The 26,024-nt window shown below is 39.6% G+C and overlaps 1 protein-coding gene across 6 annotated transcripts in view; it reads right to left on the bottom strand.

Moving 5' to 3' along the window:
* The window catches only part of CALD1 (caldesmon 1), a 231,725-nt gene that overhangs the window by 85,800 nt on the left and 119,901 nt on the right, over nt 1–26,024 (bottom strand). For 5 of the 6 annotated variants that reach the window (XM_068972841.1, XM_068972840.1, XM_068972839.1 and 2 more), the window contains one exon: nt 20,344–20,455. In XM_068972841.1, coding sequence (XP_068828942.1) covers nt 20,344–20,414 — 71 coding nt within the window. In that variant the 5' untranslated portion in view covers nt 20,415–20,455. Of the gene's footprint in view, nt 1–20,343; nt 20,456–21,114; nt 21,227–26,024 lie in introns of those variants that run through there. The other variant, XM_068972842.1, reaches the window with a different exon arrangement.

The raw sequence follows: 26,024 nt of genomic DNA, 5'->3' as shown, positions 1-26,024 counted from the left end.
TATCATGGGGACTCAGAATATAATTCTGGTGCAGGGAAAAAGTCACATCTTCAAAGGAAGCATGGTAGTTCATAAGCCACGGAATTCACAGTGTGTATCACTCTTGTTCAAACTATCTAAATATTTCCACACCATAAATTTATTTTCTAATGTCCACTCTATGCATCTGGATATAAAATTTACACATGGCTTTCAGAGCTGAAATCAAATCCAGATTTTCTTCCAGAGATACAATGTAAGGTCTGAAAAAACTTGATTTCTTTATTAGGTGGTCAGACCTGGATTAAAATATCTATTGGTTCCTATTGCTAGAGAAACAATCCATTGTGTGTTTTGGATACTTTGGAGGTAGTGTTTACTATTTATATTACATAAATGATACTTTTTAAGGTACTGTCCTATTTTGTGATTAACAGATCACATGAATTAGTATTATAGAAATATCTATTTCTATAGATAGAAATAGATGAATGGATACAGAAAGTCTTATTTATTCACTGTTCATGTGTATATACCTCTTCTCACCTGTTTTCTGGCAGGGATGTTTCCTAACACCTCTTTGACATCTGATACAGCCTAAAATAGTGTCAGACATATGGCAGATGCTGAAATAATTCTCATCATTTGCTCTCTGGGTTAAAGGGGGACAGCAATGGACTAGAGATGCTGAATGAAAAAGGCCAGTTGGCTGGTCCTACCAGATACTCCCACGGAGTGGTCTTTTTCAGAGTATTTCTCATGGTACAAATTCTAGACACTCTGCTGCCCCAGCCACTGAATCTTGGGAGTTCTCAGGATGGACAGGTCTCAAAGAGACTGACTGGCTCATAGACTCACAAGAAATTGATGCGTACATCAGAATGCCCAGTTAAGGCCAGTTAATTAAGATAGAATGGATGACCTCCCTCTTCAGTGCCTGGGGAGCTCCTATTTCCCAACCAGGATGCCCCCAGTTTTCTTCCCACACCAGAGTGTCAAGAAGTCTCATTCACCAGAGACTGCTTTATGACATGGAGTCAGAGCAAAGGGAAGGGAGAGCACCATAAAGAAGATTTCACCCAAACTAAGGGGAGATGTGAGGACACATCTCCTTCAGTGGAGAAAATATCTATCATATCACAAGACTGAACAAACCCTGAGAGTCAAGGTCTATCTCATCTGGATATTCCTAGATACCCAGTGCCAACCCTGGACCTGGCACCCACACAGACCTCTTCTACTGACCCATTCTTTTTCCAGACTTACTGATACCATCAGGAATGTGGACTGAATGTTTGTATCTCCGAAAATTCATATGTGGAAGTCCTAACCCTGGATGTGATGGTACTAGGGGATGGGCCTTTGGGGGATAATTAGGACATGAAGGTGTCCTCATGAGTGGGATTAGTGTCTTTATTAGAATAGATGTGAGAAGGCTTGCTTTTTGTCTCTCTCCTCTGTGTAAAGATGCAACAAGGAGACAACCAACTGCAAATCAGGAAGAGGGCTCTCATCAGACACCAGATCTGCCAGTAGCTTGGTCTTAGACTTCCCAGCTTCCAGCACTACAGGAAATAAATTCTTTCTATTTAAGCCACCCAGTCTCTGGCATTCTGCTACAGCAGTCCAGACTGACTAATAGAGTTGATTGCAGCTAGATTCCATTCGCTTACATCTGGGAGACCTAATGTAATTTGACATGTGTTGAATGTATTAGAAATGTTCTTTTGTATAATTTTTGAGTGTCTTTATGATATGCCTTGAGACAAGAGGTTAGAAGTAGACTAGGAGGAAGCTCTTCAGCTTTAGGACACTATGTTACTTTGAAGTTATTGAGCAATGAAATAAAACTATTATTAAGACCAAGGCAAGAAAAACAAATAGAGCTCCCTTTTGTTCATTAGTTTATAGAACAGAACAGGGAAGGGGTTTTAGTGAAAACATTTAATTAAAAAAAATCATATTCATTTTTCTTATTTAGAAGTCAAAAGCCATCTGGAAAGCTTTTTAATTTTAAGATCTCATGAAGACAACAAAGAAAATAAAATGGATGATACTTATATAAAAAGTAGCATTCAGTCAAGTCAAATCTGAAAGCCAGTGACCTGAAATATGCATTCAGTTTTCTAACCTACGTTTCAAAGTAGAGAAAGCTGATGTAATCTGAGATTCCCATAGGTATTTTAGGATTCAGTGTCTTTCTAGGATCACTTCAAATCACCTTTCCTTTTGACTCTTTTTCAGTGAATCTAACAATTAAAAATTAAATTAAAAATTAAAAGATACAATTCTGAGACTATTCTATAGTGCTTCCAAGCCTATCTGTTCTGGGCATTCCAGTTCATTAACTTCATTTTAATTATAAATTTTAGGGTAACAAATCAACCAAAGGTTATACTTTTATAATTAAGAAATCTAGTGCCTACTGCGTTGTATCATAGCCAATGTTTACTGAATTAATTTGAATCTTAGAGTTTTGATTGATAACTATTTGTAAATAGTTTACTTATAAATAAACATTTATTTATAAATGCTTCTCCTCTTTCTTCCAAACAATAATTTTGGAGGTATATAAACTATTATTAAAAACAAAAAGTTTTCCATTTCACTGAAAATAAAGTTAACTGTCCATATCTTGGTTTAAAAGTCTTGGGTTTTCTAACATCTTTCTCTATTCCTTTTTCCCCCCTTGCCTCCTCACAACATCCCAATGTTAGAAAACAGTGCACTATTTAGAGTCTAAACTTTAGACCCAACTTGTGTGTTAAACACTCTCTGTTTCAGAAAGAGTGTTAGTAAATACTCGTCTGAGGTTGACCCTAACCCTCATCTCCTTCTGCCCTTCCTCCTGGGATTAGCTGAAGAAGTTTACTCCTCCAGACCACAAACTTGGTCTTTCATTAGAGAAATTTTTGATTATATAGCTTGTTCACTGTTGGACTCTTTGGAGCTTGGTATGAACCCTGTAATGCAATGATTATCTGGTCTCACAATGCACATGTTAATTGCAAATAACACTTAAGAGCTTGAATATTAGAGCAAATAGTCCAGCTAAAGGGAATGTGCTGCTGCTGCTGCTGCTGCTGCTAAGTCCCTTCACTTGTGTCCAACTCTTTGCGACTGCTTGGACTGTAGCCCATGAGGCTCATTTGTCCACGGGATTCTCCAGGCAAGAATATTGGAACGGGTTGCCATTTTCCCCTTCCAGCGGATCTTCTGACCTAGGGATCGAACCCAGGTCTCCTGCATTGTAGGCAGATTCTTTACCACTGAGCCACCAGGGAAGCTCAAAGGGAATCTGCTCTTACCACATTAATACGATTTGCCTTAATGAGGCAACTAAATAAACATAGTGGTCAAAAATTACGTGGAACAGAAGTCCACTGTCCTTAAGAATCAGAGAAGTACAGGAGGTGAGTTTCTTCATATCTCTAGAGACAAATACAGGAAGTCAAAATTCCAGTGGTTCGTCAGGAGAGTGATGGAACCTCAAGCACTGTATGGACGGTGTTGGTACTCAGGGAATACCCCAGAGGCCACCAGCGTTTCTATGTCCCCCCGAAAGTTTATTTTTTTTAAAGACCATTAATAAAAAAAGTCTTTATTGAATTTATTAAATATTATTTCTGTTTTATGCTTTTTTTTTTTTGGCCTCAAGGCATGTGGGATCATATCTCTCTGACTAGGGATTGAACCCACACCCCTTGCTTTGGAAGGTGAAGTCTTAACTACTGGACCACCAGGCAAGTCCCTAAATAGCTTATTGAAGTAAGCAAAGTTCTGCCTTGGTACACAGATATAAATTGAAGTAGCTGGTTTTTCATTCATTTCTTCAGCATTGAGTATGAGTCACTGGGGAAATAAAAGAAAGATGTAGTTTTGGATTTAGAGTTGCTTTCAGTTTGGTGGGGAAAACAGACGTGAACAAATAAGAAATAAAATGGGTGATAATAATTACTGTACCAGAAAAGTGCTACGGGAAACCCAAGGTGGGAAATCAGTCACTTTGACTGGGGACACTTCCAGACGATGACTGTTGAGATGGGATTCAAGGTAAGAGTTCACCACTTACAAGAGTTTCAGGAGGGAAGGACAGTGATGTGAAGCAGCGCAAAATCCCTCTAAGCCTGAGGGCTTTTGCTCACTTAGATGCAAAATCAGACAGGGAAGTGACCAACAGCAGGATTTAATTCTGAATGGGATAAAGTCATCATTTTAAAATCTTTTGAATTTTCTCTTCAATTTACCACTAGGAAAGGGAAGATAAAATGGTATCTTTTAATCTGCATTTGAGGTCTTAAGGCCTCTCCAGGGGTGACAGGCTCTGGGGAGAGTGGGAGGTAACAATTTACAGCATTTTCTTTGAGTCAGATTTTTGAAAGACTCGAATGCCCGAGGGCCAGTTAGACAGCATACACAGCAGAATGTGAAGTGTGAACATTCTTTTGGAACACATTATAATAAGACCAGAAGGTCTGAAACATAGTAAATGACCAGAAGGAAACTTGCCACAACACGTAGAGTTAAATGGAAGTGAATTGGACTTAAATGAATCATACAGGTGTCTCTACCTGATAGGCATTTGCCACGTGCAGCCCCTTACACTTTTGATGGTATCTGTCCATATGTCTTTTCATTTTCTCCGCTACCCTGAGAAGTGTTAATTCTATTTTACTGTTGAGGAAGCCCAGATCTGCTCAGCCTTTATACAGTGTCCTTTTTCTTTAATCATTGATCCAAAAGATACTTTCTTTCATGGAGTTAGAGGCAGTTGAAGAGGTCAGGCACAGCACAAAGCACCGGCACTAAAGTAAGTGGCAGAGTTTCCAGGCTTAACGCTGCCACTGACTGTATGCTCTTGGATGTGCTGCTTTGTAAGTCTGAGTTTAATGATTTGAATTTCTAAACTCTTTCCTGAGAAGGCAGGGAAGAGAGTCTTAATTTCTGATCACACAACCCAACACGATACCAGGATGTTTCCTAACAGTAATTCTCACTTCAGTCAGCATTCTTATGGAAAACTAACTCCTTTCTGAAGGGCATGTCTCCCCAGTTCATGCTACCATTGCTCTGATAAATGTTTCAATGAGATAGAACTTATATTCATGTGCCTCTGGTATAAGGCACTTAGAAATGAAAGGATTAGGAATTTCCATCCTGCCCTAGCCTTGAGTTTTATAAAAGCTTCATTCTGTTCAGTTCATAAACCATGGAGCTTCCATAGCAATGATACTCCCTGGGCAGCCAAGATATACTCTGAGGGTGATGGCTCAGAAAACATACTATATTAGGAATGTTTTGCTTTCATGGTTCGTTAGGTGGGAAGAGTTAAAGGCTCTTAAAAGGGGAGTATCAGCAAGGAAGGGCATCAGATATCAACTCCTTGTATATCACAACTTTTGTCCAAGTCCCCTTAAATTTCTCATCCTCTTCATCAAGGAAGGAGAAATGGTGAGGGAATATTAGATCTCCAAAATGGGCTCCTACTAAAAAAAATTAGATTTACACAACAGTTTTGATTAGAGAAACAGAAGGACTCGTCAAGGAAAGAGTGGGCAGAGGCATACAGCTACTATGGCTGCCAACAGTGCCTTGGGAAAGATGCAGTGTAATTATAACTGCTGAGGCTCCTTGTCTTGGAATCTGCATGATAACCCATCATCTCATCATGTTTGTCTGTTTGTTCACTTCCTGCTCAGTAATTTTCCATATTAGTCTCTTGATTTCTCCAGAAAGTTCTGCCAACAGTGCAAAGCTTCCTGTGGGAATGAAAAATAGATTGACTACTATTATACTGAATGGGCACAGTAGAGTTACTAGCTCCAAAGATAAAGTACTGTTTCAATGGTCTAGTTGCTGGGCCCAGCTCTGGAAGTTATCTAGTTTTCATTTGGAGAGCCCCTCATTACGCAGAATTCCCACGGGCAGTAAGACCCAGACTACTTAAAAAGCTGAAAAGCACATATTGAGCAATCTTCTGGAATCTACCAGTTGGATCCCTAAATGGTATAAGATGGAAGCCAATGAAGACGCGACATGGAATAGACCATGTCACTCACAACGGAAAATATGAACATCAGAAGAATTTCCTATTCTAAACAATGTGCAGTTTAAAATACACTCTCTGGAGACTCTCCTGAATGTACAGGCTTATGGCTGCTATTTATAGAGGCTGATGTGTATTTTACCAAGATTTTTATTCCAACAAAGGAACTGTATGTGATGTAGGGGGTTATTAAAATGGAAAATACACCCTCACATTTTAATTTATTTAGTTGGTAATAATCTCAGATATAATGTCAAATCTCACTAATCTAGAGTAACTGAAAGGACTCCTGCATTGCAAGCAGATTCTTTACCATCTGACCCATCAGGGGAGCACAAATGAAAGGAAGGCCTGTACAAATTATATAATATTTTGAAAGAAATTCTGTTTTGAAAATATGTTCAAGAATGTCTGGTGACTTCAACCAGATTAACAACACATTAGAAACTTGTTTAAAATTTGCATACATAAAAATGAATTATAATTAGCAAATTAAACCTTTAAATGAGGGTGAATTCTTCCAAAATTCTTTAAAAAGTTGTGTTCTCAAGTGCTTAATAACTAAGCCATGGAATGCAGCTTGCATATTTAACATATTAATCAAATCCTTTGTTTACAAATAGTTCAAATTTATACTCTTCCACAGTCTCATAGAGATTTTTAAATGGAAGAATCTGAATATTAATGAAGATTTATCAGACTGAAAACTGATTTTCCGACTCCTGATGAACATTGCCTATTATATAGCAAACTCATGAAAAGAACTGGTTTTGCTCATAAGGTGTGCACATTATTCTTCTTTAACTTCATCCACAGATGGATGAGAATCCATTTATATAGCCACTGTTCATTCCAACATGCACGTGTTTCACATCCAGTGGTATGTTCTTGTAACAATGTTAAGAACTTTCGGGCTAATAAAGGTCAAGAATTTCCCTAGAAGACTTCAAAGCAATTGAGATAGATTCTCCTTGAATAAGAATTTGGAATAGTCTGTAATCATTCCTGTCCACCATTCCCACCTGGTCAAATGATGGCTGCAATGCAGATCTCTTATACTTGGCTGGTCAGTCAGAAAACCAGTGAGCCGAATAGATGTCTTCAGCATACATATTTGATAGCCTTCATTACACTTTATTTGATTTTGATGAGCATTCTTTGCTTATAGAGAATTCTTTGTTTGTAATACTTCTCCAAAGTTCCCAGCTATAGACACAGAAGGACGTCTTTGGTCCTCTGTGTTTAGAAAGGCAAATTTGTTGCCCTCTCAGAGAATAGTGGGCTTCTCATGAGCACCTTCACTTGAGTCTGGAAAGAATCTTTGGAAAACTTCGGATCACAGGGTCCTAGAAAAACTATGACCTAAGTTCATATTATCTTATTTAGAATTTTATTTTTCAAGGTTCTAGTTAACTCTGCGGGTGAGGGGGTGGCGGCAAGGGAATGGGTTGGAGAGGGAGTTTCAGTGGTACTAGAAATGTTCTAGGTCTTAAGATTAATGACAAGTTTATAGTGTATGCAGTACAATGATTTATAACCTCTGTATTGTTGTTGTCTAGTTGCCCAGTTGTGTCTGATTCTATTGCAACCCCATGGATTGGGATTTCCCAGGCAAGAATACTGGAGTGGGTTGCCGTTTCCTTTCTCCAGGGGATCTTCCAAACCCAGGGATCAAACTTTGTCTCCTGCACTCTCCTGAGCCACCAGGGAAGCTCTATAATCTCTGTATACATTACATACTATTATTTTGTATGTGTTGTCTTTTCATAACTAAAATGAATAAAATTACTAATTTAGAATAAAGTGATTAAAAGTTATTTTGTAAAAATTAGGCACATAACTTCTTTATTTTATTAGTACAGTTTTATGTTGAGAGTCTTTAAGTTACTTCTTTAGCTGTATTGAAACCACAATTATGTAATATGAAAAAAAGACCTTAATTCAACTAGGAAAAAAAAAACTATTTAGAATATGTGATTAACTAATACATAAATTATCAAGATAAAAAATCTTGATATGTTAGATACCAGACTACCCTATTTTTTAATCTTGGTTTCAAACTAGTATGGAAGAAGACAAGACTTTAAAATAAGGAGGTAGATTTTATTTTCAGCATGGAGACTTCGTATCCATAACTCTCCCATCGGTTGCAAAGTGAATGCTAGAACAGATTTGAAATAGAGTAGATTGGAAACTGGAGAAGGCAATGGCACCCCACTCCAGTACTCTTGCCTGGAAAATCCCATGGATGGAAGAGCCTGGTGGGCTGCAGTCCATGGGGTCGCTATGGAAACCAGATTGTCTGAAGACATGGGGTCTGTGCACATGCTCAGTGATTCAGAAACCCCAGAATGTAGCTGGAGAGGGGTCAAGTTTCTTGGGAGATGACTTTGGAGAGGGCTTTCCCAATAGCTCCTTCCTTACTCTGTCTTCTGCTGCTGCTGCTAAGTCGCTTCAGTCGTGTCTGACTCTGTGCGACCCCATAGATGGCAGCCCACCAGGCTCCCCTGTCCCTGGGATTCTCCAGGCAAGAACACTGGAGTGGGTTGCCATTTCCTTCTCCAACGCATGAAAGTGGAAAGTGAAAGTGACATCGCTCAGTTGTGTCTGACTAGTAGCGACCCCATGGACTGCAGCCCACCAGGCTCCTCCATCCATGGGACTTTCCAGGCAAGAGTACTGGAGTAGGGTGCCATTGCCTTCTCCGACTCTGTCTTCTAGCCAGCTGAAAACTAGCACCGACAGGTAACATTTACCACGCACTAATCATGGGGCTTCCCTGGTGGCTCAGATGGTAAAGAATCTGCCTGCAATGCAGGAGACCCAGGTTTGATCTCTGGGTCCGGAAAATCCCCAAGAGAAAGGCATGGCAACCCACTCTAGTATGCTTGCCTGGAGAATTCTATGGACAGAGGAGCCTGGTGGGCTATAATGCATGGGGTTGCAAAGAGTAGGACATGACTGAGCAACTAACACTGTCATTTTGCTTTTCAATCATATCTAGGTATCATGTATTCATACCACATATAGCATATATATTCTACTATCGTCTATCTGTCCATTTGCCTATCATCAGTCATCTATCTACCTAGCGCTCTGTAATCTATATGAAACCCCATGAGAAGGAACTGTTATGAGGCCATTTTTCTGATGAGAAAATGGGCTCAGAGAGACTAAGCAGAATCATCTTTCCTAACCCAGCCAGGACTCACACCCAAGTCTGCGTGATTTTGCTTTCTGGGATACAACCTCATGTCTGTGTCCCACTCAAATCTGCCCATTCTCCCAAAAGATTGTCGTGATAAAGGTGAAACACAAGATCCTCTTTAATCATATCAGTTCTTACCTCTCTCAGTTTTAGAGAGAAAAATCCTTTGATGAGTTTGAATTGCTCAAATGAAACTGGTAAGGAAGGAGAAATCCTACATGGTAGCTTAGTATCATAATTGAGCTTGGTATAAAGAAATCTCGCCAAGACAACATATGTCAAATAAAATACTTCCAAAATTGATGGCAACAGGGTTCTCTTTGGAAAATCACCACAGTTTTCTTTTCCTTCTTGACTAAGATGGCAAAGTTCGATTCCTAGTTGCTAACAATTAACTTTTCATTGTGCCTATCTACTTATCTTTCTTTGCTTTTCATTTTACTCACTGTGAAATAATCTTACAGTCTCCTCTTATTTTGTAATATTATCCAAAAGCTGTTTTTAAATTTAAAAAACATCTTACACTATAGTATACACTATTTTCCCCAAAGTATGCTCTATTTTCCTAATCAATAGCCATGGCATCTTTATAGACAATTCCATTCATTCAGGAGCCTGCACTGTGCCAGCAGGCTCTGCCCCAGCTTAGCTGGGTGATCTTGAGGAGGTCTGCATCCCTTGAGATGAATTTCTTCTTATGTAAAATGAACTCTGAATATTCATTAGATCAGGGATTTTTGGCCCCATGCTCAAGGCCCCCACGAGGTCTGTGGATAGAGGACTATGACACCACTGAAAGCAAGTGCCAAGTTTTGTGGGTGAATATATAAATTTTTCTTGGGGGAGTGTCTATAGCTTTCATCAGAGACTCAAAGTAGTGTGTGGTCCAAAAATGAAAAAGTAACATTCCACTGAAGCAGATTATCTATAAAGTTAGTGACAGCCATAAGATTTCATGAGTGATGATGTGACTTAGCCCCATCCTAATGGTGAACACACTCTTATTGAGAAAAATCCAGAGAAAAGTCAAGAGGATTTATGCTAACAACCTCCTTTGGCTAGGAGGGAGAAAATTTGATCTTCTCTGTTTCTATTTTTCTGTGAAATGGGAATAACATGGGAGTTTTTTTTTGAGGGAAAAGAAAACAATGACTTTGTCTACACATGTAAGTAATTTACCTGAATAAGCATAAAAGGCAGTTCAATCAAGCCCAATAACCTCATTTTCTCTGTTGCCATATAACTTCTTTGAATGACTCCCCTCCTCATCTAAGGGAGTTATTTTGGCATTGTAGAGATGATGGATCTTCAGCCTAGACAGCCAGTTGAAACACGAAAAATTCTATTGATCAATTTATTACAGTGAAAAGGTTTTGAGACTTGGGGCAGGCAGAACCAGACTGTGGTCCACAGCTATATGAATTTGGACATATAACTTAATCTTTCAGACATGCAGTTTCCTCAGCTATAAAATAGGAATAATAACATCCAGGTCTGCTGTGAACTGAATGGGTCCCCCCACTAGATCCGTATGTGGAAACCTAATCCCCAGTGTGATGGTATTTAGAGTTGGGGACTGAGAAGTGATCAGGTCATGAAGGTGGGACCCTCATGAATGGGGTAAGTGCCCTTTTTCAACAAGACCTCAGAGAGTTCCCTCACTCCTTCGGCCAGAGTGGACACGGTAAGAAGATGTCTGTGAGCCAGGAAGCGGACCCGCACCATAGTGATTCTGCTGCTGGCTTCATCTTGGACATTTTAGCCCTGGAACTGTGACAAATAAAGTTCTATTGTTTATAAACCACTCAACCTATGGTATTCTGTTATAACAGAGTGAACAAACTAAGATAATGTCATACAACTGTTTAGATAATTAAATGATCTAAGGTGTATAGGGGCTTTCCCGGTGGTTCTAGAGACAAAAAAAATCGGCCTGCCAATGCAGGAGATGCAAGAGACATGGTTTTGATCCCTGGGTGTGGAAGATCCTTGGGTAGGAAATGGCAATCCACTCTGGTATTCTTGCCTGGAAAATTCCATGGGCAGAGGAACCTGGGCTACAGTCCATGGGGCTGCAAAGAGTCATACATGACTGAGTGACTGAGCATACACACACACACACACACACACACACACACACACACACACACACACACACACACACACACACACACACAGAGTGTATAAAGTGCATCATCCAGCCTGGCACGTGGCTGATGCTAAACAAATGATGGTTTCTTTTCCTTTTTAACACTGGATGAAAAATCTGGTTATACTTTTTCAACTTGAGAGCTATTTTTGCTGAATTGAACTCTTCAGGTAATATTCTGAGTTAAGTTTTATATGCTATATTTAAGATAAAGACATAATGAATGATTAATTTCATAGCTATAATATGTGATTTTGAAATCCTCATACAGCAATTTTATTTGTGCAGTAGACTTATTCATGGTCAGAAGTTTTCATTCTTTCCCAACTTCAGTAGAAAGTATTCAGCAAGTATCTTAGCAACTGTCTTAGCAAATATACAGATCGGTATAGGAAAGAAGGATGAAACAAATCACAAGGACTGACCTGATAGACAAGTGAAAATTCACACCCAGTAAAATATTATTTTGTACCAAAAGCCTCCCAAAACATTAATATGACTTTAATAATAATATCTAACATTTATTGAGCATATATTCTATGCCAGTCATTGTGCTGATCTGCCTACATGGGTTAACGAGCTTATTGTTGACAATGATCCTGTAAGGTAGAATAATTATCCCCATTTTTTTACATAAAGAAATTGAAGCATGAGATGTTTAAGTCATTTGTCATGAGGTTACCCAACCAGTAGTTGTCAAAGTCAGGACTGGAACTTGAGTCTGTCAGACTTCATCATTCACGTACTCACCCACTACATTGTCCTGTCTCTCCTCAGGCGAGTGAAGATCGACACATTATGAGTCACATATAGAAACTGTTTAGAAAATTTCAGTACTACTTTATTTATTTCTCTTTTTTCCAGTGCTGTTTTAAACTATAAGTATATTGACTCATGTATGTGCCACAGTTTTTTCCAGCTAAGAATGAAGTTATGGGTCAGCATGTGAAGCCCTTAAGAACCTGGATTTTTCATTCCTACTGGACAAGTATCACCTCAGGCAGGTCCTGAATTCTTGATCTACCGATCATCGTAAAGTAGGATACTTTTAGGACTAGAGGAATTGTTAGGTTAGTGGAAATTGGTCCAACTATGCCATCTTCATCGTTCATAATTTGATCATTTATACATCAATAGAGGCAATAAATAATGTCTATTTATGATGTGTGAGAAAGAGAGTAAGAATATGAATATGTGTATATATTTTGATTTTTCATGTGACTAGACACAAATAAATAATTAAAGATCCTTTAAGTGAAAATTACCTCCTTCTCTCAGTGCCCCTACATTCAAGTTAGGCTGACCCTACATAACATCAATTAAATAAAAGAACCTTACAGAAATATTTTTAAATCTCTTTCAAATGAATTATTTGAAAAAAATCTTTTAATTTAAAAGTAAAAATGCAGATACAAATCTTAACAATTTTTTGCTCCCCTGGAGTGATGAATTTGCTGAGAGAACTGAAGGGAAGTTTTGAGCAAATTTAACTCCTCTAATAATTTAGACAGTTTCAAAGGAATATTTTATTTAACTTCCTAACTGAAAATAATTTTCTGATTACAGAGTAACAAAAAACTGCTTTGATTTGAAATTTCAATGTCACAGCACTAAGCCTTGTAAATAAAGGTGTTTTTGTATAATCATTGATTGGTCACACCATTAAATCATGTAAAAAGGTTTCAGTGATAGAGTTCTGGGAGGGCACTACTTAGCCTCAATGAACTTTAAAAAACTTTTTTTTTTTTTTTTTAGTGAAGTAAAAATATTTACTTTCAAATGTCTAATCATCAGTATATTTCAGAGGCCTATAAAAATGTATGAACGATGACAAAAGCATGAGTGCTTTTGCTCCCTCTATTTACATATATGAGCCTCTGAATCTGATACCAACTGTACAAGAGCAGCCTTTCTTCTGATCAGAAAGAGAAACTCACATTCGGGTATGGAAAACAGGAGCTGGGAATGCAATGAGTGCATTTCTTGGAAAGCGAGAGAGCTGCTTTTGAAAGCAAGCTAAATGCGGGGAAAAGTATGTCTCACTCAAGGTCTCTTCATGGATAAATCATCACTGCAGGTTTCTCAGCAGATACAGCAAAGCTCAAAACACTTTTGTCCAAACGTAATAGAAGATCTCAATTTAAATTGGTGTGAACTCTTCAAACCAGTCAACCCTAAAGAGTTCACAAACCAGCCAATCCTAAAGGAAATCAGTCCTGTATATTCATTGGAAGGACTGATGATGAAGCTAAAGCTCCAATACTTGGTCCACCTGATGCGAAGAGCTGACTCATCTGAAAAGACCCTGATGCTGGGAAAGATTGAAGGCATGAGGAGAAGGGGACGACAGAGGATGAGATGGTTGGATGGCATCACTGACTCTATGGACATGAGTTTGAGCAAATTCCAGGGGCTAGTGATGGACAGGGAAGCCTGGCATGCTGCAGTCCATGGGGTCGCAAAGAGTCAGACATGACTGAGTGACTGAACTGAACTGAACTTCTTACTGAGACAGACCTTGTTACCAGTCACATCCTCAAAACTCTTCACTCAACAGCAAATTCTTGCTCCTCATCTTCCTAAGGTTCCTGTGTCCTTTGAGAAGTGTAGAAAGAAAACCTCCATATTTTTTATTTTGTTTTGTTTTATGGTAAATATTTTTTTTTGGTAAAATATTTCTTCAATTCTTTGTGTGCTGTGTAGAATCAGATTAGATGAGTAATTTAATATTGATGTTTATTGAATAACAGTCTATAAATAAAAGTAATCCAATGAGTAATAAATAATTATTATTTAAATAATTTAAATAATAGTTGATTATTATTTAAATAATAAACACTAGATGATTAGTACTGTGTTAATACTTACACGTATTATCTCTTTATATCCCCACAAAAACCCTATGAAGTGGATAGTCTTAATTCCCCCATTTTACAGATAATGAAAAAGAATGTTAGGAAGAATGAATAATATGTAAGATCATGTAGCTAATTAGCAGCAGACCTTGGGTTTGACAGTACAGCTGTGTATTGCTCAAGTCCATGCCCTTGACTGCTAAGTTCTACTGCCTCTCACTGTTAGGCCTCTCTGTGTTGCTTCGTTTACACAGAACGTGTGTTTTATTCACACATACGTTTTATTGGTGCTGTGTCCAGTCCATTTTTGCCATTTTACACATAAAATGCTTGGCATTTGGAGAGGGGTGGTACTTGTTAAACAGAGAGAGAGCTGAACTTGACCTCTTTGAAAATGTATCACTTTACCCTACATTTTCCCCTTTGAAAATGTATTCCCTGATGATACAAAAGGATGTTTACGTATAATCCAGGATGGATAATTAGGAGGAGATGGAAACAGAAACAAGTGGATCGAGTGTTGATAAAGATGCACATGGACCAGGTGAAAACACATCAAGATGCACTAAGAAATACAGAGGCAGAACTTCTTCTTCCTCTTCTTTTTTTTTTTTTTTTTGAGACAGAACTTCCAGTGGTTAAGACTCTATGCTTCCACTGCAAAGTGCACGGCTTCGATCCCTGGTTGGGGTCTAAGATCCCACATGCCGTGCAGCATGCCAAAAATTTTGAAGAAAGAAAAGGAATACAGAGACAGAGGTAGAAAGGGATTGAAATAAAAGAACAGAAAGGGAAGCAGAATGAATGAATATACCTATTCATTTTGTATCCCCATGACATAGGTAAAGAATAATAGATGGCAAAACAAATTGTTTGTTCAAATAGGTAATTGATTCAGAAGTACAGTTTAATTTGAGATGTATACAATAGCATTTTTTCTTAGAAACAAAACACTTAGGATTTTCACAGATTACCTGCTGAATTCATTCCTGCTATTGAAATGTTTTTCTTCCCCTTTTGATCAAGTTGGCTCTAAAGTTACTAATTCATCTATGATACGTGCTTCGTGGCTGTTGGGATACTGCATGGATTGGTGAGAACTCATCCCTTTGGTTCAATATAGTATTTTGTACTTTAGAGATGCTCCATACTTTTTTGTACCGAATAGATACAATAGATAGTCTTTGGATTTTTACCAGATCTAAAGACTGAATGAAGTACTTCCTTTACCAACTCTAAAGTCTTCATCTTAAGGACTCAGACTGAAAGTCAAGTGAAGGACAAGGGTTAATAGCTCAGTCATGTCCAACTCTTCGTGACCCCATGGACTGGGGCTTGCCAAGCTCTTCTGTCCATATGATTCACTAGGCAAAAATACAGAGTATGTTGGACAAGTGAATAGTAAAAAGATGCATAGGTTAAGGACACGGCAAAGAAGGGGAGTATATGTTTGATGCAACTAGGTTCCCAGTGTAGGTGATGGCAGGCAAAATGATTTGAAATGCTCTGGACTGCAAACCCTTGGAATGACGTGTGAGCACAAGCGTCTCAAGGCAGTTGAGGTGCAGTGAAGAATTGTCAGTCCCAGACACTGAAAAGCCAGTGTGGCCCAAAATGTACAGTTATCTTTTTAAGTAATAGTTTTTAAAACTCTATTTCTGAGGAACGAAATGTGAAAAGAATCTGGTTCATTTTAATTTGTGGTTTTAACATCTGGTGAGAGTACAAGTTTTAAATTATTTATCATTGCTAGTCAAATTCAATAACAACTAATTAAATTAACAGGGTATTTTTATTTGGAAAGGGTTTGTGGGTAAGAAGAGGAAAAGTCAACAGCTTCTTCTCTGTGTTACCATTTTCCCCACACTCTCTGCAGGGGTACAGCATACAAAAACTTTAAAAACTATCAGTGAATATCAGAGTACATGTTACATTTAAGGACATATGAGTATAGTTGCTTGATCACCACCTGGTTTTACACAGGTTGAAAAGCATTAAGCACACTTTCCCCAGTTCTGTCATTCTGTTGGTCCATCCTCAGTGCCCTAAAATAAAGCTTGAAGCAGAGTAGAAGCCCAATAAAATTTGTTGAATGAGTGAGTGAGTGAATGAATGAGCTTGCAGCCCTGAGCTTTAGGGCCATTCCAGATCAAGGCTGAGTTCTTTCTTTTAGTTCCATAAACCCAAAGGAGAATTTGATCTTCTCCATCCTGACCCCAGGTACAATGCCAAAGCCCATAGAATCTTATTTTTCAAAATGGAAATCTGCCTTATTGTTTTATTTGCTTTTAAGCCAAGAAACACATGATCATTGTAAAAATTAGACAATACCAAAAGCAAAAGGAAAATAAAAATTATCGCCAATCCCCTACTCCAGTCACAGATGAAGAAGCCAAGATTTAAAGCTAAAAGAAGAGGGACTTGCCCAGGGTCTTACGCCCTTTCAGATGCTTTTAGATGGCGCTTAATTCCTGATTCTGGACATCTGTTTCCTGTACACACCCTGAAATTTCCCATCAAAGTTGGCTGGACCATAAAGCCTGCCCTTTACCATTTCCATAAATGATCAGATTTTACAAAATCCTATAGGGTGAACATGGGATTGCTTAACAAATTACAGAATAACATAACTAAAGTGTTCCCCTTGAAACATTAAACTTAATAAGTACAAATATAAGGAAGTACTTAAGTATTTCTCTAAAAAAAAAAAAGAAAGAAAGAAAGAAAAGGAGTCACACGAACTATAATACCCCTGAAGAAATGTAAGTTAAACAAGGGTAGTACAAATTTGTGTGCATTTGTTTTAGGTTATTAAGTGTACCTAGCTAAGCTTTACTGGGTGCATTTCTTTTACGATTGACTTTAAAGGAAGACATATCCTTCCACACAAAACAAAAAACTAGAGGGAATGAACTGTGTAGATGTATGGAAAATTCTTAGGCAAAATTCTAAAAGAATTTAGCTCATTCACTGTAATTATAGTATGGGGGTAACCACAACAAATTCATCCTATTATTCCTCTCCTGTTGAGTCCCCGTTTCCTAATTCACACAATCAAGGAAGAAGTTGAAGATACTGACCTAGCCTGATGCCCAGCTTCCTGTACCCACTCTTGAATCCCTCTAGCCTCAATTCTGTTGGATCTGCCCCTGGCCTGGTCTGTATTCTGATTCTGCTGTACTTTGGTTTCCTAGCACATCATGAGGAATATAAAGACAGAAACTATGTCTCTTTATATTTCCCCATTTTCCACTGTTCCTAGCATAGTGCTGATGCTGAATAAACATTCGCAGGGTACAGCATCTCGTAGACTTTCAGGAGAAACTGAGGTCACATAACACATCATTGGAAAGGATAAGAGGTACACTCCAATGGGTCTGGACATCCCTACAGGACTTCCATGTACACTCATCATGGTTGTCCCATGCTATCCCCGGTTCTCCTCCTCTCCCTAATTTTTTGTCGCCTGTGATGGTTTCCATTTCATCTTTTATTTTTTTAAAACATTATTTTTTCTTTTTTGATGTGGACCATTTTTAAAGTCTTTAATGAATTTGTTACAATATTGCTTCTGTTTTCTGCTTTGGTTTTTGGTCATGAGGCATGTGGGGTCTTAACTCCCTGACCAGGGATTGAACCTGCACCCTGAGGTGGAAGGCGAGGTCTCAATCACTGGACCACTAGGGCAGTCCATCCATTATGTATTTATGACCTCTCTCTGTCTCCACTTGCTTTCATATCACCATTGCTGCCATCCATTTTCTGTTTTTGTGCTACTATTGCTACATTGAGTCTGCCCAAGCCAACTTCTCTAATGATAATTTTTCTCCCATTTTGAACAAAGATTGGAGTGTCTATCTTTCAATGCCTGAAGGAAATCTCTTTTTGGATGCGGTTTCTACCTGAAATTAAGCACTCTCCCCATGCCTACCCAAGCATGCAACACTTCCCAGTTTCCCCTTAAAGTTCCCCAGACTTATAATCTGTGGGATTGTCTTGAGTTTCTCCCTCTCCTGAAAGATTTGCTAATTCTCCCTCTAAAGATGCTCACATTTGATCTTCATTTCCATATCTGCTGCCCTGATTTAGTCCTCATCACCGTGTGTTCAACACTAACACTTCCAGTACCCCCACACTCTAGCCCACTGTAGATAACATCCCACAGTATGTTTTCATTCTTGGTGAAGTCTCTATTGCCTTTTATATGAAATAGAAACACCCAAGATATACAAATCTAACTCATTCTTCCCTAAGCAGTCAACAGGTTTCTTGCACCAGGATTCTTATTCCCACCTCTGAGCTTCTGCAGATGTCACTCCCGCCTCTCCACAGCCCCCCCGTTGTATTCATTCATCATCACCATTGTTAACTTCCTCCATAACTCTCCACTTCCAGGGAGACTTTCCTGGCTAGTTTCATCGCAGTATGATAACTGCCTTTTCCTGGCATTAATTTTTAGTTCTGGTTATATCGCTCTGTTGTTTCTTACTTGTTTAGCTAAGGATAATGGTTTTGAAAAATAATAACATACAAGAAAGATGGTACAAATGAGCCTGTTTGCAGGGCAGGAATAGAGATGCAGATGTATAGAAAGGATGTGTGGACACAGCAGGGGAAGGGGAGGGCGGGACGAACTGGGAACATTGCACTGACATGTATACGCTACCATGTGTATAATAGCTGACTAGTGGGAAGTTGCTGATTGCATGGAAGCTCAGCTCTGTGCTCTGTGATGACCTAGGGGGTGGGATGTCGGGGTAGGGTGGGAGGGACACTCAAGAGGGAGGGGATATACGTGTATATATATAGCTGACTCACTTCATTGTACAGTAGAAACTAACATGACACTGTAATGCAATTATACTCCAATAAAAAAGTAACATACGTTTATTTATGTGCCAGGTACTAGTCTAGGCCATTTATTAAGTTCAATAATCTTCACAACCACCACAGAAGCTCCATAGATATTATGCCTATTTTACAAAGAAGGCAGCTGTGGTGTAGAGAGAAGTTACTTGCTCATGGCCACAGAGCTCATAAGTGAGAGGTGGGATCTGAACCTATGAAGCCCAGGTACTGTTCATGGTATCATGTGGCATACAGCAATCTACGCTGACCAACTTAATCAAAGGCAGTAATCTTACCTTCTTCTTTTGAATTCTCTACACAAATAAGTAGATCCCATGCTTTAAATCCTGGAGGAGGGCACAGCAGCCCACTCTGGTATTCTTGCCTTGAGAATCCCCATGGAGAGAGGAGCCTGACAGGCTACCAGTCACAAAGAGTCACACATGACTGAAGCAATTTAGCACATGCTTTAAATATATTTTGCTATCAGTGTAAGTTTCTAGTTTTCTACCATACATCTTATTATCATCTTTTGGAATTACTAATATTATGAGGCAAATTTATTTGATTTTAAATAACTGTTTAACATTTTTCTTTCTGTGAATGCCTATTCTGCTTTCTCAAATGAATGTCTGAGTTAAGTCACATTAAATGCCACTGTCCTTTGCTCCAAGACCTAAAGATTTAAAAGATGCCTTTATGTTCTGTGTGTTGCATGTCACTGCTTTATTTCCCCAACCTGCCCTTGAAAGTCAACACAACAGAGGCCTCACACAACACAACAACTTTCAATTAGAATCTCCACAATAACACACTCTGCCAGCTACCAACCCATAATATGTCCATTACTGGATTTGGCTGCTTTTCTCATAAGAATAAAAATTTGTACGGAGGTCCATCCGGATCTTACTGCCTTTATTCTTTCAGACTGAAGACTTCCATTTCCTAAATGGTTTCAGTATTCAATATTTGTCATTTTTTTTTGGCATTTCAATATTACAAGTGATTTTAAAACTTTTATCCATACATTGTCTTTGTCATTTAAAAGTCTATGGATAATATGAAAGACACAGATTAAATTTCCAATCTCTCTTTTTCTTGATGTTTGTTTGCCCAAAATTTAGAGTCTTAATGGCTGGAAATATTTTCTACAACTGCTTTTGCAAACAGTTTAGTGTGCCATATATTTGGCCCTCGAGGCCAGTGATCTTCGAGGCCTGAAACCAGTATTGTGGATAACAGAACAGAGAAACCTTACCTTTCTGCTTCCAGACGCATCTCTTCTCGCTTTTGCCTCCTGAGTTCTCTGCGACGTTCAAAATCATCCATGGTGTGGGTTCAGATTTAGGGAGACCAGAGAACGTCTGGATCTAAAGGGGAGGGAGCAAAATTGATATTATAGATGAGTCATCTTAGCCCCTCCCCATTATTTTATCCCCCTTTTCTTTATTCTTAAGAAAAACACTTTAGAAGATGAATGAGGTAGCCAGTGATCAGTTTCTGACTCCCAAGCCAAGCTGTGTCCTTTATGTGCTAAATTCAGTCCCATTCATGCAACTTAGAGACAGATAAGTAAAATCCCAGAATCACAAGTCTTTTTTTTTTTTTTAAAGCAAAGACCTTGAAAGACAGGTCTGACGACTTGAAATATTGCTGGGATCACTCGAAAGCTACTGAATGATCTTGTTCTTTGTAACCTGCTGAACTACAGACCAAAGTTATAAAAATCAGTGAACAAAGAAAGAGGAAAGGGGAACACAAGTGAGAAAAAGAAAAGTGGCAAGACAAGGAATGTCTGGAACTAAGAGAAAAGCAGAAGTAAAGAAAGAAAGAAAACAATACAAGCATCCAGGCATCATTTGCATATCCTAAAAGAATATTAATATCAAAACGATAATAAAGACCACAGCAAGAGTACCATGACTAAACAGTGCAGCAGCATTTTTCAAAGCAGTCACATATGATCAAACTGTTTTCAGAGCTCAGAAGTCGCTGCTCTTTGTAACCCAACCATTTTCTCCTTTCCTACCTCCTCTGTGATGGTTTTAATCCCAGAAAGATCTTCCCTTTCCAGCTCTTCAACTGAGAAGTCCGCTTTTCCTGCGTCTCTGTGCCATGGAGTCAAGTATTCCAGAATTCCCCTGCAGCCCCCAAACCCAAAATGACTACCAGAAAAGGGGAAGCGGGCTCTTTTTGTCCTTGCTTTGTTTACAGAGCTGTCAGTGGTTAGTTAAACTCGGCCTGGAATCTGGCATTTAAGGCCTGCTTGAAGATTGTTTCCTGTGTGGAGCGGGAGGCCTCCACTTCCTCTGGAATCCTAGACTCTGTGCTGCACTCAGATCACAAAAAATATTTTCCAGCCCTTTCTGTGCACATGAGACAAGCCATTTGCCCTGCGTAAGAAGAGAGAGACGGGCAAAACCTGAAGCCATCCCCTAATGGCATCTTTGTGTGAGGGAGTGAAAAACAAAACCTAGACTTTAAGGCCAAGTTCAGAAACCTTCTGAAATCACTAGATGCTTTTATTTTTCCAAGCATCTCCCCCCTTAAAAAAACCCACAAAAACAAAAATAAAATCTTAGCCAACCAAAACAAAACGATACAACATTTGAATTCCGCCTCCCTTCTTATTCCCTAAAGTATTATTTATACTGCTCATAAATCCTTTAGAAATTCAAATTTGGGTGTTTATTTGGGGATTTTTGACTTTTCAGTGTTTTTCTATCTGCCTCTTACAAAGAGTTCTTTCCAAATATTTAGCTAGTTATAAAGGAAAAAAATCCGTTTTCTTTTTTGAAAAATTACTTCAGCAACCAAGAAAAAAATTTCTTTATATTTTTCAGTCTGATCTCTCCATAGTTATCAGAATGGAAAAAAAAGAAAGTGGTTCGAGGGTCTCCTGAGAGGCCACGTGTCTCCCTGGGGTGGGCTCCTGTTCTGAGCACAATGCAGGGTGCGTGAGGACTGCCCTGGGAGCAGCGGGACCAGACCTCCATGACCTGAGAGCTGGGTGCAGTGGGGCAAAGGCTTCTCCTTCCTTCAGTGAAGTCCTTTGTCGTATATACACCACTTCTGGAATAACTATAGCAACAGCAAACAGAAACGGGAGAAAGAGGTTCTGTCTGTAAGCAAACAATTTCACTTTTCTTAATTTATCTAAGTAGCTTGAAGAGCAGCCTCTAAGCCTCTGGGTCTCGCTCCAGCCTCATTAAGCCGAGGAGTCGTGCTGGTGGTTCGCTGGCAGCGGCGGCTGGGTTTTTTCTCAGACTATACCTCTAGTGCAGGTGCCTGCGAGTGGTGAAACAAACATTTCCAAGCAGGCCGAAGATGCGCACGGCTGGCAGAGCCAAGCAGCATCCTGGGGCATTCGGGGAGTGCAGCTAATTAACATCATGTGGTCACTGTGGTTGGCCACCCTCACCGGCTCTCGACCCACGCAAATTTTTTCCCCGACCCATTCCGTCCTCCTACTCCTCACCTTTTATCGTGTGTGTGTGTGTGTGTGTGTGTGTGTGTGTGTGTGTGTGTTTGCCACTCAGTCATGTCCAACTCTTTGCGACCCCATGTCCTGGAGCCTGCAAGGCTCCTCTGTCCAGGGGATTCTCCAGGCAAGAATACTGGAGTGGGTTGTCATTCCCTTCTCCAGGGGATCTTCTGACCCAGGGATCGAACCCGGGTCTCCCACATTGCAAGCAGATCCCATCTTTTATTATTTGGGTGTTTTTCTCCTTCAACTGTATGGGAACTCTACCTAACCAGGTGTTTGCTCGTTGAATGAAATAAGGCACTAGGAGGAGGAGAGAGGGAGTGAGCGCTCTATGAAGCATTTATACACAAGATGGCTTTCTGGGCTCTGCTTGGCGGATGTGTGACGGGTACACTTGAAGTGGTGGAAGAAGCACATTTCTGTACCGGGTGGTGCGGGATGACTGTCACGTGCTGTGTTTGGGGGGAAGTTGTCTGTGCTTGTGAAAATGGCTCTTTGCTGGTCCCACTGTAGGATGGAGCTGGAAGTCTTCTCAATCCTCACACCCTCATATCATCACAGAACTTCTCTGAACCTCCCTGGCACTGTTCCCCATAAGGGGAGGCACGTCTGGGGAGAACTGTAAATGAATTTCCCCTTTTGGAAGCAGCAGCTCCCATGTCCTCAGCTAGTAATCTCTCATTTCCTCCCTGACCCCCAGTCGATGCTGAACTCCTTCCAGTAACATTGGACAGGAAACAAACTCTCCATCAACCAAGTGATGACATGTCAAGGCAGAGAGCTTCTGTAAACAGTGGAGCTCATGAGTGTCGCAAGTGGACAGAGTAGCTTGATAGACAGACGAAGACAAAAGGAGATATTATCCATGAATGTGACAGATGGGTTCTTGAAAAGCTTCATGAAAATCTAAATTTTTGTGCTGGGGAGATTGTAGTCATGCTACTGAAAAACCTTGGTGTGACTCCTTTTGTCAAGGGAGAAAAAGCATTTTACAAAGGCAGGAGAACCATCACCTACTGATATAATTGTCTTTTCAATATGGGTTCTCAAATACCAGATTTTCTTAAAATAGGGCATGTCTATGCTGGTACAATTAAGGAGTAAGTCAATGTCAGAGATTTCAAATTACTTAACATGCTGCCCTTCCTTTGGGTAACGGCACTGCCAAGCTGATGATACAGGTGACTGGCGCCGTGAGTGACCCTCCTGTGTGTCTATCACGTGGCTCACCTCTGTGCCAGAGCAGCCTGAAGCTTCCTCCTTCCCTTTCCTTCTCTCTGCTTTCTTTTCCCCTCTCAACTTCTTTTTGGGGGATGGGGAGATATTTATCAATAGTTCTCCTGTCATTTCCTTTTTTTAATGTGTCTCATTCTGTGATACTTTCTTTGTTTCCTCCCTTATTCATTTCCCTCTCTGTATTGGGAATTAAAATCTACTTATTAAATCCAATCTAGGATTCGTTTCCTTAAAAATACTGAGTTTAATTTCCAATGTGCATCTTTCAATCACGAATTCTAACTATTACCATATTTTACCTTTGCAAAGTTTTTTTTTTTTTTCTTAATGGATATGTGACCTTCACTAGAGATATTTCCTGAGAAACCTTTATAAGGAGAACTAGTTTCTGCTTTTGTTTGGGACAGGGTTGGTGGAAGGTAGGAAGTCATCTTAAATGTGTATGTGTGTGCACATATGTGGGTGTGTATGTGTTTGTGTGTGTGTGAGTATATGTGCATGTATTAATATATGTATTTACACACATGCACACAGGTGTAAAAATAGTCAAGGCAGTAGGTGGTAGCTGCTACTGCTGCTAAGTCACTTCAGTCATGTCCGACTCTGTGTAACCCCAGAGACGGCAGCCTACCAGGCTCCCCTGTCCCTGGGATTCTCCAGGCAAGAACACTGGAGTGGGTTGCCATTTCTTTCTCCAATGCATGAAAGTGAAAAGTGAAAGTGAAGTCACTCAGTCGTGTCCGACTCCTAGCGACCCCATGGACTGCAGCCTACCAGGCTCCTCCATCCATGGGACTTTCCAGGCAAGAGTACTGGAGTGGGGTGCCATTGCCTTCTGGTAGCTAGCTGGCCAGTATTGGAGAAGGAAATGGCAACCCACTCCAGTGTTCTTGCCTGGAAAATCCCAGAGATGGGAGAGCCCGTGGACTGCCGTCTATTGGGTTGCACAGAGTTGGACACGACTGAAGTGACTTAGTAGCAGCAGCTGGCCAGTACTCCATTATTAAGGGGAGAAATATGTAGAGAAAGCTAGGTTCTATCTACCTTCAAATCATCGTAGACTGAATGGTGAATGATTGCAGGAGGTCCTTGGAATTTGGGGCAGTGCCAACAGTGGTCTCAGAACACATCAAGAATAAAATCTGTTGTGTCAGGGACGCTAAGTCAATGCAACGCTCAAAGGTAACCAACATGAATCAAATATGTGCTATGTGCTGGATCATATTTTTTTAATTAAAAAATTTTTTTTAATTAATTTTTTTTCAATGTAGTTTTAAGTTGAAGGAACAACAGACATGGAACAATGAACTGATTCAAAATAGGGAAAGCAGTACATCAAGGCTGTAAATTGTCACCTTGCTTATTTAACTTCTATGCAGAGTACATCATGTGAAACTTCAGGCTGGATGAATCACAAGCTGAATCAAGATTGCTGAGAGACGTATCAATAATCTCAGATATGCCTATGATACCACTTTAATAGCGGAAAGTGAAGAGAAACTAAAGAGCCTCTTGATGAAGGTGAAAGAGGAGAGTAAAAAAGTTGACTTAAAACTCAACATTCAAAAAACTAAGATCATGGCATCTGGTTCTATCACTTCATGGCAAATAGATGGAGAAAATGTGGAAACAGTGTCAGATTTCACTTTCTCAGACTCCAAAATCACTGCGGACAGTGACTGCAGCCATAAATTAAAAAACACTTGCTCCTTGAAAGAATAGCTATGACAAAGCTAGTGTGTCGAAAAGCAGAGACATAATTTTGCCAACAAAGGTTTGTATAGTCAAAGTTATGGTTTTTCCAGTAGTCATATATGGATGTGAAAGTTGGACTATAAAGAAGGCTGAGCACTGAAGAACGGATGCTTTTGAACTGTGGTGCTGGAGAAGACTCTTGAGAGTCCTTTGGACAGCAAGAAGATCAAACCAGTCAATCCTAAAGGAAATCAAGCCTGAATATTCCTAGGAAGGGCTGAAACTGAAACTCCAATACTTTGGTCACCTGAGGCAAAGAACTGATTCATTGGAAAAGACCCTGATGCTGGGAAAGATTGAGGGCAAGAGGAGAAGGGGGCATCAGAGGATGATATGGTTGGATGGCATCATTGACTCAATGGACATGAGTTTGAGCAAACTCTGGGACTTAGTGAAGGACAGAGAAGCCTGGCATGCTGCAGTTCATGGGGTCACAAAGAGTTGGACATGACTAAGTGACT

This window comes from Capricornis sumatraensis, chromosome 5, assembly GCF_032405125.1.
Source record: "Capricornis sumatraensis isolate serow.1 chromosome 5, serow.2, whole genome shotgun sequence".
NCBI classification, from domain to species: Eukaryota; Metazoa; Chordata; class Mammalia; order Artiodactyla; family Bovidae; genus Capricornis; species Capricornis sumatraensis.
Note: the sequence above shows the minus strand (reverse complement) of the source record. Positions and strands in the feature narration are given on the sequence as shown.